General features: G+C 38.9%; 1 protein-coding gene across 1 annotated transcript in view; it reads left to right on the top strand.

The window, feature by feature from the left end:
- Nucleotides 1-18,330, top strand: part of pla2g4ab (phospholipase A2, group IVAb (cytosolic, calcium-dependent)) — a 67,271-nt gene extending 48,941 nt beyond the window's left edge. Inside the window, exons 13-19 of the mRNA XM_062028322.1 lie at nucleotides 1,938-2,003; nucleotides 3,344-3,474; nucleotides 3,599-3,710; nucleotides 6,625-6,809; nucleotides 6,890-7,079; nucleotides 13,060-13,217; nucleotides 16,698-18,330. Of these exons, the coding sequence (XP_061884306.1) occupies nucleotides 1,938-2,003; nucleotides 3,344-3,474; nucleotides 3,599-3,710; nucleotides 6,625-6,809; nucleotides 6,890-7,079; nucleotides 13,060-13,217; nucleotides 16,698-16,856 (1,001 nt within the window). The 3' untranslated portion in view covers nucleotides 16,857-18,330. The remainder of the gene's footprint in view (nucleotides 1-1,937; nucleotides 2,004-3,343; nucleotides 3,475-3,598; nucleotides 3,711-6,624; nucleotides 6,810-6,889; nucleotides 7,080-13,059; nucleotides 13,218-16,697) is intronic.
- Nucleotides 18,331-21,170: the final 2,840 nt, after the last annotated feature.

Genomic DNA, 21,170 nt, shown 5'->3' with positions numbered 1-21,170 from the left:
AAAAGAATAAACATTTCACCAGTAATGTCATTAACGGGGAAATAGTGGATGCCTCAGCTTACCACCTGATGCACCTGCCTTGACACAGAGGAGAGCCAGACCTGAATGAGGCAGAGTTAAGAAAAGTTTGGAGCTGTGCCTCACCTGGCCGCACAGCTGTTGGCACTTCAGGCTGATTGAGAAGGTGCAGCGGTATGTACCGCCCCTTGATGATAGGCTGTTAGGCGGTGCTTGAGTGAGAATCCACAATTTGTAATAAGAAACAGTTAAATTCTTCCCACATTTATTCAATTAATGAAAATGTGTGCAAAACTGGAACATACACTACCGTTCAAAAGTTTGGGGTCACATTGAAATGTCCTTATTTTTGAAGGAAAAGCGCTGTACTTTTCAATGAAGATAACTTTAAAATAGTCTTAACTTTAAAGAAATACACTCTATACATTGCTAATGTGGTAAATGACTATTCTAGCTGCAAATGTCTGGTTTTTGGTGCAATATCTACATAGGTGTATAGAGGCCCATTTCCAGCAATTATCACTCCAGTGTTCTAATGGTACAATGTGTTTGCTCATTGGCTCAGAAGGCTAATTGATGATTAGAAAACCCTTGTGCAATCATGTTCACACATCTGAAAACAGTTTAGCTCGTTACAGAAGCTACAAAACTGACCTTCCTTTGAGCATATTGAGTTTCTGGAGCATCACATTTGTGGGGTCAATTAAACGCTGAAAATGGCCAGAAAAAGAGAACTTTCATCTGAAACTCGACAGTCTATTTTTGTTCTTAGAAATGAAGGCTATTCCACAAAATTGTTTGGGTGACCCCAAACTTTTGAACGGTAGTGTAAGTGCCCTACAGTAAAGGAGCGGATCTCTCGGTGAGGTGGCTCGCTGCAGTCAGCCACATTTTACAACTGTCTGCATTACTTTATTTACAATAAATAAATTGATTATCGATTCTTACTAATCGATTCTATACTCATCCATGTTCGAATTGCGATGCATCTAAAAATCGATTATTTCCCCCACCTCTAGCGCTAACGCAGTCAAACTATTTACAGTGGCGCCGTGATCGCTAGCCTGTTTGCCGATGTTTAAATTCTCGAGTGGTCTGCTACTTTCTCGCTTCCTTTGCTCGTGAAAGTTTATTGTCGATCATAAATCATGCCTTTATTCCAACAAGCTGTTACACTTTGACAGCCAATTTAGACCCAGCAATGGCAATAATGACACAAAAAGACGCTTAGTTGCACCTCCCTTTTCTTCGCGAGGATTATGAGTCATTCTTCAGTTACATGGGAATATATGACCATCCTAATGACAGAAGACATTGTACAGTAAGTGATGTTTTATCAAGTTTGTTGGCTCTCAGTGACTGCAGTGAGTAATAATCAGTGATGAAGTAAAAAAAAGTGAACGTCGTGATGCGTTTGTGAAGTTAATGTGTCGCATATGCTTAAAATGATCAAAATAAGTAAAAATTCAATGTTTACTTACATACTTACATCATGTATATAAAACCTTAATGGAGGTGTTTGGATGTTTTTAAGAGCTTTTATAGGCAGAATAGAGCGACTCCTATAGGCTCCACTGGAAGCTGACTTTTGATCGCATTTTTTTTATATTTAGAATGCATAAAAAAAACAAACTCATGTGTTCTTCTCTTACATAATGATTGTGAATGATTGGCAAACTTCCAAAAAAGTGCAGTCCCTCTTGCATGCAAAGAGACAATACATTGGTCTTATCAAAGTGCTGAAAAGACCTCCACCCTGTTAAAGAATGTATTTATTCATCACTGGTATTACATGTTGGTACCTTGTGTAATTTGAGAGTGACAAAGAAGACTCTGAATTTCAGCATCTTTGGGGTGCAGTGTTGATGCGCACTAAGGCTATTGTCGATATACACCTTGACGTGTGTCTCATTTTACAGAGCAGATTAAACCACAGCACATTGTTGGAGAAGACAGTATGGACAACGAGGATGAACCCCGCAAAGGTGAGCTACAATTTTACTGCAGGGGAAAAAGTTAGAGGTTCAAATGACACTGCTTGTGTATTTACATATTACTGTATATAAGGGAACGTGGAAGTCCTGACCATATGTTTTGCATGTTCGTGGTTAAATTTCCATGTGTCCATTGGTACATCATTAAATCTCACTCTAAGGTCAAAGCTCAGCATTTTCCTTGTAATAATGTGTTTGCTGAATATGTGACAGCCATTGCTGTCTAAGATAAAGGGAAAGAGGAAAGAAAACTGTCGTAAACAAAAAAAACTGTAGTAAAACGTTTTGGGAAAACCAGTGAAAGTCAATGTTTTGTTCTGCATTAAATAAAACAAAAACAAATATCATGTTTCTTTTTAAAATGCTGGGAACACAAACAACCTCCCACATGTTGGCAATCATCATCGCTCCACGGTTGCATTACATATTTCCTTAAGAATCCCACACACTTTATATGAGAGATGAGCATAACAGATACAGACAAAGCTGAAGTCAATCTCTTAAAAGGGGTCATGTTGCGCAAAACCATTTTTTCTTACATGTTGGTGCCTGTTTTTTTTTGTCTTTGGGATCCCTATTAGTCCTGACAATCTGAAATCAAACGACATGACGGAGATATTTATAAAACAATCTTGCCTTCTTCCAAACTTGCTCCAAACGAGACATTTGGAATTCAAGACTTGACATATTTTGCCTTAGTTACATCAGCGGAAATCTTCATATGCGGTAAAGATTTACCCAAAGAGCTGTGCGCGAGTCAGTCTTTTTTATTTAATTATAGTCAATAAAGTACCTTTTGTTCTATAGCTTTTGTTGTGGAGAAGACTGACTCGTACATGCACATGCATGCTGTAATTCTCTGCTGGTGGCATTTGTAATAAAAAGTAGTGTATACAGTAGTTCTCACAAATGTCTGTCAGTAGTCTCAATATGAAAGCACTAAAACTAAACATGGCTGACGGCGTGGAGGCGAAGGCAACTTGGCCTGGAGGAGGGCTTCAGAACGTAAATAAGACCACCACAGAACAGGGCATTCTGAAGAGACAGTCAGAAAGCGACTTGAAGATGGTCTGTAAAACACAATCTTTGCACAATTTTAACCAAAGAACCACCGTCCTTATGTAGACCACAAGGAAGTGTTTTAAATGTAGAACAAAAATCACAATATGGCCCCTTTAAAGTAAAATGGCCAAGTCCAAACTAGAAAAAGTACATTGTATCTGATTAGTAATTATTACTTCTAATTATCGTTGACTGTTTATGAGACGATGTTGTCATTGCATTTAAAAGAGCTGTATTGTATGTCTCTAAATAATCATGTTGGTGTTCAGCCGGCACAGAGAACCAAGAGGCAGAGGACGAGTATCATCGCACTGCTCAGGCCAGCTGGGTACAAAGGATGTTCACATCGCTCTTCAGCGACTCAGCCTTGTTTAACACCAGAGAGGGCCGTGCTGGCAAGGTGTCCAAAGTTAAACTTATTAGTAGATTCCTTTTATTTCTGTTCTCTTTGATGAATTCAACATTTTTAAAATTTGTAAAAAATAAAAATTCTAACATTTTCTATCCTGACCCCATTTGACCAGGTGCATAACTTCATGTTGGGCCTGAACCTGAACACCAGCATGCCTTTCTCTCCTGCCAGTGGGATCATCTGCCATGCACTTACACCAGAGGAGGAGGTAGACGCTGTCACAGGTAACAACAAGCATGTTTTTGTTTTAAAATCATAATAGCCAGCAGATGTGGGAATCTTTGAGCCCCTTACGATTCGATTCCGATTCCGATTATGATTCAGGAGCTACGATTCGATTAAAAAATGAATATTGATGCATCTATAATTTATATATATTAATGCAGTGTTTCATTTCTTTTCGTTTCACTAAATAAGAAACTATCACTTGCAACTTAAAAAAACTGTGCATTTGTAAAAAGAAACAGTTAAATTAATTCTCACATTTACAAAATTAATGGAAATGTGTGCAAAACGGATCTTTCAGTGAGGTGGCTCGTTGCAGTCAGCCACATTTTAGAACTGTCTGCATTACTTTATTTACAATAAATAAATCAATTATTGACGTTTACTAATTGATTTTATCATCGTCCGAATTGCAATGCATCTAAAAATTAATTATTTCCCCCACCTCTAGTAGCCTGTCTTTGTAGAGTTTTTCAGGCGGTTGCTTGTGTGCTACAATTAGAGGTTCATAAAAATAGAGCAAGTGTTCATTGCATCTTCTGTATGGCTAGTAATATTAGGAACAAATATTTACCGATCCTGATCATGGGATCAGATCGGCTGATGAGCTGCCAAGCCCAGCTGATCTTCACCGCAGCTTTGTCCCAGTGCTTACATGGATAAAGATTGTACTTACATGAAAGATTCCTCTGAAAGGGATGCACACTCTTGTTACACACATGCAGGAGGTGCGTGCATCGATTCCAGGAGAGTGCATGTCTTACCAGAACACTGGCTCTAATTTGAAAGCAAGCTGAAACACCCCTGTCGCCTAGAAGCCGCTTCTTAGGTCGCTCATCATCACCACCATTGGAGAACTAGAGGAAAAGGAATAGCTAAGCATGCTATACACACACACAGAAGAAGTAATGCTTCAATACAAATTAAGGGTGACCGATCCAGATATTGATACAGTACAGTACTGTCAATACCTAATATGCTAATATGTAAACAATATTAAAATGATTGGATCAATATTTTTCATTTTGTTGTTGTTAAATATATTGTTAATGTTTTTTGTTATTGTTTACATACTCAGGGAGTAAGTCTCTGGGCAAAACCAAAATGATTTAAATGGAAGCCAATAGTAGTTTTTGCTTTTATTTAGTTATTGTGCACTAGCCTCTTGATTCAATACCACACATGTATTTACACATTATCTGATATACAACAATACCAGCGAATTCTAAATTTGAAAAGATAAGCGTCATATAAATGTGTTATTGAGTTTGCTTGAGTTACTTGCTACAAAACATTTTCAGCTCTATAATTTATTGTCAAAGTATCAGATCAGTATTCGAAATCAGATCGGAGGCCAAAAATGCCTGATCTGAGCATCCTAAATTATAAGACTGAAAATACCCATACAATGACTTAGATTTGGCCTTCATTTTTCTGAAGAACAAATTTAAGAAAATATAAAATATTTGATCAAAATACGGTATGTTAATCCCTAGAGTCAAACATGTTTTCATTGAGGGCCATATTGCAGTTATGGCTGACTTCAGCGGGCCGCTTCTAACAGTGAACAATATATAAATAGGCCTATGCATTTGAATATTATATTTATATTTTACGTACACTAAAAAAAAGTGTAGATTTTACAGTTAAAAAAAACTGCCAACTCAGTCACCGGAATTTTACTGTAAAATATACAGTTTGTTTTTTTAAAACATATTACTGTAATTGGAAAAACAGTACCACTGTTTTTTGACGGTAAAAATTACAGCTTAGTCGCCAGAGTTTTACTGTAATATCTATGGTGTTTTTTACAGCGTATTACTGTAAATGAAAAATGACTACCATTGGTTTTTTTTCCGTAAAGAAAACATGGTACTGTTTTTCCACTTACAGTAATACACCGTAAAAAACAACAGCCATAGATTTTACGGGTAAAGCTGGCAGCTCAGTCGACAGAATTTCACAGAGAAAAAAACAGTTGTGGAGTTTTTTAAATATACAGTAATATGCTGTAAAAACCAACATAAATTTTACTATAAAATCTATTTTCATTGTTACAGTGTACAATTTGATGCATATCTTACTTTGAAATTATTAGTCAAGAAGATATTTAAGTATTTATTTTGTAATTTCACCCCAAAAAATGGTTTGGAGATTAAGATAATAGAATATTTGTTGCATTATTGGATACTACTAAAGTTTTCAAGGTATGCAATTCCATGCAGTACATGTGTTTTTTCTGTGAAAATGGAAAGAACAAATACATTTAGTTAGAAAAGATAAGGTGCTTTATTGACACATATAATTTCCAGGCATTATAAAGTGATGTGGCGGGCCAGATCTGACCCCCAGGCCTTGAGTTTGACACATGTGCTGTAGAGGTTGGTAATATATCATTATGGACACGGTACAAAATGATTAGACGGACTACACTTTTGGGGAACTGTACCAGACAACTTTATGAGCTCATGGTCAGATCAGCAGACAGCAAGAGGTGACTATGCTATCAGTTCACAGCACACAACTTGCATGCACGTGGAACATTATAGATGGCAGACAATAATGGCTAATGGCCAACTATTTTGACCATGTCCAGGTGCTCGTGTCACCTCGAGAGCTGTACCTCTATTTAACCTGGCATCTAATGTATATGTAGCAACTTATATTGGTATTATATCCAGGGGAACATGTCATTTTACTTTTTAAAGTAGGCTTTACTAAAAGCTCTTTTAAACTGCTTAAAATGCCAACATCAAGGCTAGATTTTAAGAAAGTCTTTATGTTAGTATGATACCTCGGAGACGTCTTTCGAAGTGTCCAGTGGTTGAGTGTTGCCAATGCAACATGTGTGACACTACTGTCCCAGGCATTTATTCCAATCATAGCTGACTTGATGGTGTGCCACTTTCATAGACCCTGACGAGTTTGACCGCATCTATGAACCTCTGGATGTGAAGAGCAAGAAGATCCATGTGGTGGACAGCGGCCTCACCTACAACCTCCCCTACCCTCTCCTCTTGCGGCCCCAACGCACCGTCGACCTCATCATCTCCTTTGATTTCTCTGCACGACCCAGCGACTCCAGCCCGCCATTCAAGGTCTGACTGACTCCACTACATCGACAAATATTCATTGAAAAAATTGTTTCATGTCATCATTTGTCAATTTAACGCCTCAGGAGCTCCTGTTGGCGGAAAAATGGGCTCGTATGAACAAGCTTCCATTCCCCAAAATTGATCCGAAAGTCTTCGACCGAGAGGGCCTGAAGGAATGCTACGTGTTCAAACCCAAAAAAGGCGAAAAGAACTGCCCGACTGTCATCCACTTTGTTCTGGTCAACATCAACTTCAGGGAGTTTAAAGCGCCTGGTAAGTGAGTACACATGGCGAGCTTTCCACAAAATATGTGGAAGGAAAAACAATCTAACTGTACCCCTTTATGCCATTTTACCGTCATAGCACATGAGGCATCTCTTCCTTGAAGTTATACAATCATTCAACAACAACATTGACACAATAATTATGTCTCGCCAGTTAGGCCCCATTGCTCACGATTGAATGTGGGTGTGTGCAGTCATTCATGGAAATTGTGGGCTTTTAAGCCAGCATACATTTCGCCGACTGCGTGTGCACATAGACAGGAACCTTGGCGGTCCGTTTGTGTTTTATGAGCCGTTGGGGAGAGAGATGGTTCCTTGAGGAGCCAGGTGCTGGGAGGGAATCTCTCAGTCCAGTGGGAGAGTAGTATGTGTAAACAGACATTTATCATTAGACACACAAAGACATCCTAACACCACATCTACATCTCATCCCCACTCCAGCGCCTCTTTACATTCATTCGGCCATCTGCCCACGTACTTCCGCAGCCTGTTTATGGATGTTGCGGAAGTGTTTTTTTCCATGCTTTGTCCATATATGGACTTACAGATTGTAGGACCTTATACTGACTGAATGCTGAATCAGTTTCCGATTGAAGGGTTCCCTTTTCCAAACGTTTTCCTACAGACGACTTTTCATATGCAAAACATTTTCTTAAAAATGTAGCATGACGTGTGATGTGTGAATAGAACAACCTATTTTAACATGGATACACACTAATCCTATAATAACAGCCGCAAAAGGGAATTCAGGGATAAGCAGTAATAAAGGATTAGATTTATAGAGTGCTTCTCTAGACACTCAAAGCGCTTCACAGAGAAGTGAGAACCCATCATTCATTCACACCTAGTGGTGGTAAGCTACAGCGGCCCTGAGGTAGACTGACGGAATCGTGGCTGCCAGTTTACGTCTACCCTCCGACCTCCACCCATCATTCATCATTCATTCACCAGTGTGAGCCGCACTGTGGGCAAGGGTGAAGTGTCCTGCTGAAGGACACAACAGCAGAGATTTGGATGGCAAGAGGCTGGGAGCGAACCTGCAACACTCAGGTTAAATAAGTAAACTCACTGTACCAAAATGTTGTTATTCAAATATTTAGTTTTAAATACTGAATGATTTTTCACAACTTGTTCAAATTCAAACCAAAATTAGTTTCTGATCTTCTTTTCAGTACATTTAGATGATGATTTTATATACCTACCTATTACACCTGTGAATATTCTTATTTCTCCAGGTCCTCATTTCGGATTCCGCCCGCCAGTGTCCACACTCTGACCTGTGGGAAGTCCCAAGTTTAAAAAAAAAAAAAGTTTTAAATCTTATATACATATTTTTTTTATCTAACTTTTTTCCAAATCTGTCCTGACCAGCTGCTCAGGCAAATCCTATTGTTAATGTAGATGCTCATATCTGCTGTACAGATTTACTTTACAAAGAGAAGTGTGGGATACTTCTCTTGTTGCCTTATTTGTATTTGACTTTATTAAATGTATATTTAGTGTTTGGCACAGGACAGGAGCAGGACGGGATGGAAAGAATGAGAAATAAGAAGACAGGGAAAAATTGTGGCGACAACAATGGGACAAGACAAAAAAAAGAAAAAGAAATACTGTATGAAAGCACTAAAACTAAACACATATATATATATATATATATATATATATATATATATATATATATATATATATATACCGTATTTTCCGCACTATAAGGCACACCTAAAAACCTCCAATTTCCTCAAAAGCTGACAGTGCGCCTTATAATCCGGTGCGCCTTATATATGGACCAATATTCAGCCACAACAGGTCTCGCAACTACGGTAACTACGCCGACTTCATTTCCCCCCTTCTACGGCTGCTTACCGTAGAAGAAGAAGTTATTTTTCTACGGGGGAAAATTAAGTCCCATAGTTGCGAGACCTAAACTTTATGTAAAGACCCAAAAATGGCTTCTATTAAGAGACACGCTTACGACGCAGAGTTTAAACTCAAGGCGATCAGTCACGCAGTAGAACACGGGAATAGAGCAGCAGCGAGAGAATTTAACATTAACAAATAAATGGTGCGTAAGTGGAGGAAGCAACATGATGACCTGCGCCAAGTAAAGAAGACTAAACAGAGTTTCCGAGGGAACAAAGCGAGATGGCTACAGTTGGAGGACAAATTCAAACAGTGGGTTGTTGAACAGAGAGCAGCAAGTAGAAGTGTCAGTACAATCACTATTTGTTTTGTTGACATTCCCTTGAGCGCAGCTTCATCTAATGGATGCATAACGTAACCCCAGCCTCTACTGTAGCGTCTATTCTATGCGCCTTATAATGCGGTGCGCCTTATATATGAACATAGTTTTAAAATAGGCCATTCATTGAAGGTGCGCCTTATAATCCGGTGCGCCTTATAGTGCGGAAAATACGGTGTGTATATATATATATATATATATATATATATATATATATATATATATATATATATATATATATATATATATATATATATATATATATATATATATATACACAGGGTTTGAATTTAACCGCGGCAAGTGCCTCGACTGCCCTTGTCACTTGCCGTAATGCTCTGAAAAATTTACTAGCATCGACGGCAAGAACATGCCATAACCGCCTTTGACTTTTTACTTGTTAATGGACAATTGTAGTGTAATTGTTTCGTCGAATATATTAATAAAAACACCCCAACATTACTTTTTTTCTTACGTTTTCAACTGTTTAAGACATCGCATAATTAACGTTAATCGGTATAAACAACATGGACACAGCCATTTTGGAAACGTTCGTCAAAGATTAACCGACATTGAGAACAGCCGAGTTGTTCTGAGATTTTCCAAGAGATACACTAGTTGCATCAAGGTCTGGAAGGACGTCAGGTGTTCGGTGAACTTAGGTCAGGTAGCTCTCAAAATGCAGTGTAAGGAACGAATCAAAAAAAGAAAACTAACAATTACAGGCTGTTGGGAAAAAATGTAGCAAGCTCCACAACTTCTTTAGGTAGGTTAATTTCATAGTTTAGATGGAGTGATAATTTAGTTGATCGTTTGCCCTCGAAACTCAGCAGTTCTAGACCTGTAAATGTTGTTTATGTGCTGTATCATTTTGATTCGTTGACGTGTGTGTGTATATATATATATATATATATATATATATATATATATATATATATATATATATATATATATATATACACATATACATACATACATACACACACACACACACACACACACACACACACACACACACACACACACACACACACACACACACACACACACACATTTGTGGTCAAAAGTTTACATACACTTGTGGAGGACATAATGTCATGGCTGTCTTTAGTTTCCAATAATTTCTCCAACTCTTATTTTTTTGTGATAGAGTGATTGGAGCACATACTTGTTTGTCACAAAAAACATTCATGAAGTTTGGTTCTTTTATGAATTTATTATGGGTCTACTGAAAATGTGACCACATCTGCTGGGTCAAAAATATACATACAGCAACATACATGATAAATTTTGCTGATGTAGAAAAGTTACAATCAAATCAAATTAGCTTCATGGCATGGCCTCTTAACTTCATGTGAGTGATTATGATTGACGACAGCTGTTGACTTCTATGAGCCCATTTAAATAGGGCTCATGTGATGCAGTCATTAGACTCGGTTACAAACGCGTAAGTATAAAGTGCTTGGCACAGTTTTGTCACTGCCACGATCAGGAAGAAAACGCGAGCTGCTGCTGAGAGAAAATTGGTCAGGATAATCAAGAGTCAACCGAGAACCAACAAAAAGCAGGTCTGCAATGAATTGGAAGCTGCTGGAACACAGGTGTCAGTGTCCACTGTCAAGCGTGTTTTGAATCGCCATGAACTGAGAGGCTACCATGCAAGAAGGAAGCCCTTGCTCCAGAAGCGACACTTTAAGGCTCGTCTAAAGTGTGCTGCTGATCACATGGACAAAGATAAGACCTTCTGGAGGAAAGTTCTGTGGTCAGATGAAACAAAAATTGAGCTGTTTGGCCACAATACCCAACAATATGTTTGAAGGAGAAAAGGTGAGGCCTTTAATCCCAGGAACACCATGCCTACCGTCAAGCATGGTGGTGATGGTATTATGCTCTGAGCCTGTTTTGCTGCCAATGGAACTTGTGCTTTACAGAGAGTAAATGGGACAATGAAAAAGGAGGATTACCTCCAAATTCTTCAGGACCACCTAAAATCATCAGCCCGGAGGTTGGGTCTTGGGCGCAGTTGGGTGTTCCAACAGGACAATGACCCCAAACACACGTCAAAAGTGGTAAAGGAATGGCTAAATCGGGCTAGAATTAAGGTTTTAGAATGGCCTTCCAAAAGTCCTAACTTAAATCCCATTGAGAACATGTGGACAATGCTGAAGAAACAAGTCCATGTCAGAAAACCAACAAATTTAGCTGAACTGCACCAATTTTGTCAAGAGGAGTGGTCAACATATTAACATTGCTGTATGTATACTTTTGACCCAGCAGATTTGGTCACATTTTCAGTAGACCCATAATAAATTCATAAAAGAACCAAACTTCATGAATGTTTTTGTGACCAACAAGTATGTGCTCCAATCACTCTATCCCAAAAAAATAAGAGTTGTAGAAATTATTGTTAACTCAAGACAGCCATGACATTATGTTCTTTACAAGTGTATGTAAACTTTTGACCACGACTGTATATATATACATATATATAATGTATATATATATATATATAAACAGTATTTGCACATAAGGGGAAACATCTTCTTGATAGGACAGCTCTATTGACTTGTCCTATCTAGCTCTGACTAAAGCTGTCTTATCTAATCAGTGAGCCTGGAGCTGTTCGATCTACCTCCAGCAAGTCTTTGAGGATGAGGTTCTAGTGACTGGAGCTGTATTATCTAGATATAGTAGCTAAAGCTGTTCTTTCTGGTCTTTGAGCCTAGTGCTGTCCTATCTAGCTCTGGTGAGTCTTTCAGCATGAGGCGAAACATCTTCTAGATAGGACGGCTCTAGTGAATAATGCATGAAGTCTTCGAGCATGAGGCGAATAGCAATTGAGCCAAATGGGGCAAAACGTCTTCTAGATACGTCTTCTAGATGCGTCTTGTAGATAGGACAGCTCTAGTCGTGAGAGCTGTTCTATTTAGTCTTTGAGCATGAGGCAAAACATCTTCTAGATAGGACAGCTCTATTCACTAAAGCACTGCTATCTAGTCTCTGAGCTTAGGTCTGTCTTATCTAACTCCAGTAAGCCTTTGAGCATGAGGCGAAAAGTTTTCTATATATAGGTCTCCTAGATAGGACAGATTTAGTCACCAGAGCTGTCCTTTTTAGTCTCTAAGCATGAGGCAAAACATCTTTGCGATAGGACAGCTCTATTGTCTATGGCTGCCTTATCGAGTCTCTGAGTCTTGAGCTGTCCTATCTTGCTTGATTGACTCAAGCTATCCTATCTAGTATTTCAGCCTAGAGCTATAGTGACTAAAACGGTCCTATCTAGTCTTTGAGCATGAGGCGAAATGACTCCTAGATAAGACGGCTCTAGCCACTAGAGCTAGATAGGATAGCTGTAGGCTCAAAGACTAGATAGGACAGATGCTTGGAGCTAACCTATATCTCCATCCATCCATTTTCTACCGCTTGTCCCTTTCGGGGTCACGGGGGATGCTGGAGCCTATCTCAGCTGCATTTGGGCGGAAGGCAGGGTACACCCTGGATATCTAACTATAGCAAATTGAACTGTCCTATCGAGTCTTTGAGCATGAGGCAAAGGTCTTCTAAGACAACCTGAATAGTCCAATTGCAATCAATTCAATCCGCCTGTTATATCCTCACAAAAACAAATCTGTGTTTTGAGAGGTAATCATTCAACCCGATGTTTATTATTGTGGCTGCAGAAGGACTCCACTCTCTTACTGATAGCACTGTGGTACGAATGTGACAACAGGTGTTCCAAGAGAGACAGAGAAGGACAAAGAGTTTGCAGACTTCGACATCTTTGACGACCCCGAGTCTCCATTCTCCACCTTCAACTTCCAGTACTCCAACGAGGCGTTCACTCGACTCCATGACCTCATGGAATTCAACACTCTCAACAACTTGGAGGTAAGCTTTGGCTTTGCTGGCTTCCAAAAGGTACGCACATATTCTCTGATCAAATTCTGTGATCGAGGTCTTATTTGTCGGGCATGGTGCATCTGGTCATGCTTTGCATATTTGCATTGTCATCATACAAATATTAGTTTGTGGTGCAACATTAAACATTTATATGGCTAATACAAGTTTTATCAAGTGTAGGTGTGTCATATTAAGAAGACTGACTTTCACTAACTGTAACTGAGTCACTTCCGTGCTGAGTGAGAGGACTCAAATGTGATGCAATGACCACCCCGTTTGCTTCCCTCTACACTGATTTAAAGCAGAAGAAAGGATTCTTTGTTTTTATTTCCAGGCTCCAGCTTTGATATGTAAAAAAAAACGATGTGGTTTTGATCAACTGGCATTTGTGTCTCACAGTTTACAGCCATTATAGCAGGGATCGTCTTGACAATGTTATTAGCCTTTCAAAGATGAATACTTTTTTACAGAACGTGCTACTTAAGTATGAGTGTGCATCACGGATTGTCAGATCACAATCACTGGTGATATGATGAGCGGTGTCCAGGCTGGTCCACAATTTAACACAAAGGGTGCTTTCACATTAACACTTGGCCTGCTAGTGCACCGGACAATAAGCCGCAGAGTTTGTAAATGTTTATTTGCATACATTAATTGTATCCAAACGATCGATAGATAGATAGATAGATAGATAGATAGATAGATAGATAGATAGATAGATAGATAGATAGATAGATAGATAGATAGATAGATAGATAGATAGATAGATAGATAGATAGATAGATAGATAGATAGATAGATAGATAGATAGATAGATAGATAGATAGATAGATAGATAGATAGATAGATAGATAGATAGATAGATAGGTCTTTATTGTCATTGCACAAGTACAATTAAACTTTGTCCCAGGGGGTGAGAATGGGGATGGGTCAAATGCAGAGGATAATTTCACCACACCTAGTGTGTGTGTGACTATCGTTGGGACTTTTAACTTTAACTTTATTGACGCTAGCTTGATTATATTGCAATAGCACGAACAAATATGCATGAAAACACTCCTACAGACATCAAACATGGGACGGTTTAGTAAGTATGAATAGTTTTAGTTATATTGTAAAACCTACAAACCTTGCTTAGAGTGATGAATAAAGAATCATTTTGAACAGAAACGCTATGGATAAATACTTTCAGTTCAAAGCACAAAACAGGAAGTACATTTTCAACCCGCAGCACCTGCACTGAGCAAACGCGTCCAAAAGATGGCGCCATAGAACAAACAATAACACACCTTTTCATGGTCTCTGTCTGTGTTATATGAAATATATTTGTTAAATACAAAACATTATGGCTGTTAGTGAAAAAAAATCCATAAGTTAGCTGCACCGTTTTATTAGCCGCAGGATTCAAAGCGTGGGAAAAAATAGCCGCTTATTGTCCAGAAACTACGGTAATTATTCCAAATATCAACAAAGTACTATTTTGCTGCATGTTCTGAAACACTACACTACAACTACTACTAGTCCCTACTTTGACAGTCTTCCTGTTTACATTCTTACCCCCACCATTCACTAATTGGAGAAGAGCTTGATGTCATGTGCTGTGAGGTACAGTGGAACCTCGATTTCAAACTTAATTGGTTTTTGAACAAGGTTGGTACTTAGAAAAGTTTGTATATTGAAGCGAATATCACCAAAATAAACAATGTAAACATGAATAATGGGTTCTAGCCTCGGCAAAAGTCCATATTTAAGTAAAGATTTGTACACTTTGAACACAACATTAAGCGTTATACAGTACTGTATAAACATAATAAGCGGGTGATAGGTCAACTTTCTATTTAATAACAAAAGTAAAACAATAAATAGCTGCATTGTTCTTTTTTTTCAGCCGCCCTGCCGACACGCACACACACTGTCACGAGCCCAGTGGTGCACTCAGTTTGAAATCACAAAACTCCTTAAATTTAACGTCCCGGTCGCTACAACGATTAGGAATGAAAAATAAAATCCACTTTATTTGTCTTATTTCATGCAGCAGAAGAGAGGGGAACAGGGAGAGAGGCCCCGGCAACAATCTTGTGGGTACTTCATGAATATTTCAAACCACACGTGGCTTGTCCATTGTTTACTTTGGACTCAAATTGAGCTAACAAAATCCGTCCAATCATTGTGTCATATTAAGTGCATCTTGAAAATAATTTAAACGTAACCTAATATTATTATTACAGATTGTTGCGACAAAAACTGTTGTGTAGTGCAGTGATTTTCAACCATTGTGCCACGGCACACTAGTGTGCCGTCAGATATTGTCTGGTGTGCCGTGGAAAACTACGCAACTTCACCTGGGGCGGTATAGCTCGGTTGGTAGAGCGGCCGTGCCAGCAACTTGAGGGTTGCAGGTTCGATCCCCGCTTCCGCCATCCTAGTCACTGCCGTTGTGTCCTTGGGCAAGACACTTTACCCACCTGCTCCCAGTGCCACCCACACTGGTTTAAATGTAACTTAGATATTGGGTTTCACAATGTAAAGCGCTTTGAGTCACTTGAGAAAAAGCGCTATATAAATGTAATTCACTTCACTTCACTTCACCTAATTGGTCCAAAAAATATTTTTTGCAAATCAATAATCATAATAATGTGCCGTTGTCTAGTGTCTGTGCTGTGTAGAGCTTGGCAGGGTAATTTTGTAATACTCCATATCAAAAGGTGGCAGCAGGTAGTTCATTGCTTTGTAGAAGTCGGAACGCGTCAAGGATGGTTTGTCGTGATCCCAATATGCAAAGCACAACGGGAGACAGCGTGCAGGTAAAAAGGTATGTAACGCTTAAACCTAAAATTAACAAAAGGCACTGAAGCATAGGGATGGCTATGTAAAACAAAAGTAAAACTGAACTGGCTACAAAGTCAACAAAAACAGAATGCTGGACGACAGCAAAAACTTACAGCGTGTGGAGCAGAGACGGCGTCCACAAAGCACATCCGTACATGACATGACAATCAACAATGACACCACAAAGAAGGATAGCGTACGCACAACTTAAATAGTCTTGATTGCCAAAACAAAACAGGTGCGGGCAATAGCGCTCAAAGGAAGGCGTGAAGCTGCTACAGGAAAACACCAACAAAACAGGAAGGCTCACCAAAATAACAGCGCAAGACACGAACTAAAGCACTACACACAGAAAACAACAACAAACTCAAAATAAGGCACGACAACCTGGTGGAGTTTCATTTTTTAACCTTTTCAGCTGGTGGTGTGCCGCCGTATTTTTTTTATTAAAAAAATGTGTCTTGGCTCAAAAAAGGTTGAAAAACACTGGTGTAGTGCATAAGTCTAACATGTTACACAAAGTCCGATGAAACGGATGTCAGCTGGCAGTGGATCTAGGCAGGCTACACAGACACATTATGGAGACGCAATTGTTGTTTTCAATATGTTGACACTAATTCCTGTGCTTGATTCCTGCAGGTGATTAAAGAGGCCATCAAAGATCGCATCGTGTTACGGAAAGAGAACCCTTCCTCCCTCACTTTGCCCTTCTCCCTCAGCGAGATCCCCAAGAAGAGGTTTCTCAAAAGGAATCCTCACCTTAAACCCTGGAATCACCATGGCAACAATGACCAGTAGTCGCCTGCTTTTGAATGGAAACTTTCGGCATTATCTTTTTGGAAATGATCAGATGTGTCTGTTTCATCACATTAGATAAAAAGTGATTTTGTAGTCTCAGAAACTGACATTTCTTTTTGCACAAAACGGGGAAAAAGTGTTTTTGTTGCCACTGTTTTTGTGGATCAGCTGATGTTGGGTTTCCCTCTGGCTGAGAGATATATTGACACTGCTTTTGTTCTACTCTTGAAAATAGAAAGTACCACTGATAGTCACACACACACTAGGTGTGGTGAAATTACCCTCTGCATTTGACCCATCCCCTTGTTCCACCCCCTGGGAGGTGAGAGGAGCAGTGAGCATCATGGTGGCCGTGCTCGGGACTCATTTTGGTGATTTAACCCCCAATTCCAACCCTTGATGCTGAGTGCCAAGCAGGGAAGGTAATGGGTCCCATTTTTATAGTCTTTGGTATGACTCGGCCGGGGTTTGAACTCACGACCTTAAAGAAAGATATGTGCTCTTTCATCCTCCATCTTTGCAGCACTTGAATCAGTGTCCTGACTCAAATATTTTTGCGACCATTCCCATTATGCACTGTTAGACCTCAGCTGTATTCAACAAATCATACCTTAGTTTGCAGATAAGGATTTTTTTTTTTTTTATCCACCTGAGTGACATCGTTTGATTAGTAACAAGTAACCACGCCGATTGCTAGCCGTCATTCAATTGCAGAATAAACAATTTTTCATTATTGACCCACCTGAGTGACACACCTAAACATCTTTAGTGACCTCATGCATGTGTTTGATAGTCACCTAGTAACTACAGTAGTACCTAGTAAACACGGTGATTGCTACCCCTCAAACATTTCAATGATGTTTAATCACCCACAGGGAGGGAGCGAGGAGCGCTCCCCTGCTGGGAGTGCCTCACATCTAAGCGACCATTGTGCAAAAACAACACCTGACACCATAGAAACGCCCGTGCCGCTTTTTGCTCTCTAACACGGGGATTAAAGGGTGTGTTTATTCTCCCGGCCGTGTTGTTTCAGGCTACTTTTTCAGATCGAGGCCATTTCCTCGTCTTCCCCTCAAAAAGTGACGCTTAGATTAGACGAATTGAGGGCTTCATAAAACTCTGGCTCTCGCTCAGTGGAATTTTACACACTACACCTACACCTCCAGCACTGCAGGCCTGGAATCTGACACTTTACACCTCCACCTGCAGGCTGCACACACCGCAGTGGAATTTTACACTCAAACGCTTCGGACCGCTCTTCTCCTCATGTTTCTGGGCAGGAAGACATCCAGAAAGCCACAAAAATGTGTTGCAGTACAAAGACACTTTGACAAAAATGTGATGTTTTTTTTATTTTTTTTATTTAGTAGATGACTTGTGTCTGTTTTTACACTTTTCCTGTAGTTTGATCTTGTTGTATCGTTTTTAGAAGATATGCTGAGTCAAGAGTTTCATGGGCAATCGAGATTTCATCACAAGCTTTTATTTCATGAAATATATATATATATATATATATATATATATATATATATATATATATATATATATATATATATATATATATATATATATATATATATATATATATATATATATATATATACATATATACATACTGGTCTTGGAGTTGTAGGAGATGTCTCAAAACCTCAAAACCCGTAAATGACAGAAAATGTATTTACTAGAAGGTACTAGAATTTATAATCAAATTCTTCTTCAAGTTCATATGAGAGCCCTGGTAATAATTAGAGATGTCCGATAATGGCTTTTTTTGCCGATATTGTCCAACTCTTAATTACCGATTCCGATATCAACCGATACCGATATATACAGTCGTGGAATTAACACATTATTATGCCTAATTTTGTTGTGATGCCCCGCTGGATGCATTAAACAATGTAACAAGGTTTTCCCAAAATAAATCAACTCAAGTTATGGAAAAAAATGCCAACATGGCACTGCCATATTTATTATTGAAGTCACAAAGTGCATTATTTTTTTTAACATGCCTCAAAACTGCAGTTTGGAATTTGGGTCATGCTGGGCGGGGTTGAGGTAGGGGGGTAGGCGGTAGCGGGGGTGTATATTGTAGCGTCCCGGAAGAGTTAGTGCTGTAAGGGGTTCTGGGTATTTGTTCTGTTGTGTTTATGTTGTGTTACGGTGCGGATTTTCTCCCGAAATGTGTTTGTCATTCTTGTTTGGTGTGGGTTCACAGTGTGGCGCATATTTGTAACAGTGTTAAAGTTGTTTATACGGTCACCCTCAGTGTGACCTGTATGGCTGTTGACCAAGTATGCCTTGCATTCACTTGTGTGTGTGTGAAAAGCCGTAGATATTATGTGATTGGGCCGGCACGCAAAGGCAGTGCCTTTAAGGTTCATTGGCGCTCTGTACCTCTCCCTACATCCGTGTACCACTCTGTACAGCGGCGTTTTAAAGTCATATATTTTACTTTTTGAAACAGATACCGATAATTTCCAATATTACATTTTAAAGCCTTTATCGGACTGCCGATATTATCGGACATCTCTAGTAATAATCCATCAACATATTAGAATTGATCAATTTAAAGCCCATAAAGGGTTAGAACAGGGGTATACAACTTAATTTTTTGGGGGGGCCACATTTCCAGAAAGTTAAGGACCTCGGGTTCTGACTTCTCCCTTCACTATTGTTCTTATTTGTTATATTCTGGAGAACCGGCGTCCTCCACAGTAGACATTTGATTTTGGTTTATTTTTGTTGTCAGAGTTACAGGAGCGCTCTGCTCTTTTTAAAGATCTTCTGCAAAAAAGCTAGTCAAAGATCATCTCTATTACAGCACTCTCGTGTTTTAAAAAAATCTGCTGCAAAATTAGAGTCTCTCAAGTTTTTTTTTAACTAAAGTTGTATAGCCCTAATAATGAAACAGAGAGGGCCTGAAATGGAATCTTGAGGAACACCACAAGTATAAGTACAGAAGTTGAACAAAAAAACTACTGGTTGCTTATGAAGTAAACAAGCTACAGCAACACCTTCGTTACATAAATCGCATTACGGAAAAAAAAAGTGCAACTGCCTAAAAGGAGAGGACTTAAAGGGGTGCCTTGAGGAACGCCTCACTTATGTAAATCAAAAGTATGGACCCCAGTGTTCTACATTTGCTAGCAAGGTTAAAAGCTGCGATCAGCAAGTAATATTAAAGACCTAAATGTTGCCATAAAAAAAAAATCTTATTTAGGGCCACTAAAAGCTTTTTTAATTAAACTTGCAGGCCACCAGTTGAATAGCCCAAATGGCAAAAAAAAGAGAGTACCTAAAATACAACCTTGAGGAACACCACTAGTATAACTAAAGAAGTTGAACAAATGACTACTGACTGCATCTGAAGTAAACGAGCTACAGGAACATAGACCACATGATGAAAAGAAGGAAAGGACTTAAAGGAGTATCTTAAGGAACGCTTCAGTTATGCAAATCACAAGTATGTTCTATGATTGCAAGAATCTGCCGATGTGTTTAAAATGGACCAACTTCTTCTATACACCAGGAGCACTCTCGGGGTTTTAAGGAATTTGATGCGAAAATATTTGTCCCCCAAGTTTTGAACTAAACCCCGGTATGGTGTATGGATTTGGCCCCCGGGCCGGCAGTTGAAAAGTCCCTGGGTTAGAGACAAATGTGTTCAAGTAAAAACTCTTGTCTGTAATGTTTGCCTTTGAAATACTTTGGCAGTGACCCCTTGAGAGCTTAATAAAAATAACACAGCAGGTCGTTTATCTGTGCTTTGACGTCATTGTTGGGGAAATACACGATTGTTCAAATGTGATACATCTAATAAAAGAAAAGACTTATTTACAGCAAAGGAACTACGCAGGCTGGTCAGTTAACACTTGCCGAATATTTATGTATGCACGCTGATGAATAAACATGTTACATGTTGTAAAGATGAGTGTATGCTCATGGATTATAGAACATACATGTAGTTTCCTCAACCCTTCCTAACCAAATAATAGCCTGACACATTTAAACATTTATTTTTGTCAAATGGAAGACTATTTATGTTTTTACTTTTTGAAAATAAATACAATTTACAAAGGGTGGTGAATCATTTTGAGCGCAACTGTGGATTAATGTACACAACAGAAATGACTTGATTTCATATACAAATCCCATATGATATACAGTACAGGCCAAAAGTTTGGACACACCCTCTCATTCAATGCCTTTTCTTTATTTGCATGACTATTTACATTGTAGATTGTCACTGAAGGCATCAAAACAATGAATGAACACATGTGGAGTTATGTTCTTAACAAAAAAAGGTGAAATTGA

This window comes from Entelurus aequoreus, linkage group LG19 (genome assembly GCF_033978785.1).
Source record: "Entelurus aequoreus isolate RoL-2023_Sb linkage group LG19, RoL_Eaeq_v1.1, whole genome shotgun sequence".
In the NCBI taxonomy this organism is placed as follows: domain Eukaryota; kingdom Metazoa; phylum Chordata; class Actinopteri; order Syngnathiformes; family Syngnathidae; genus Entelurus; species Entelurus aequoreus.
Note: the sequence above shows the minus strand (reverse complement) of the source record. Positions and strands in the feature narration are given on the sequence as shown.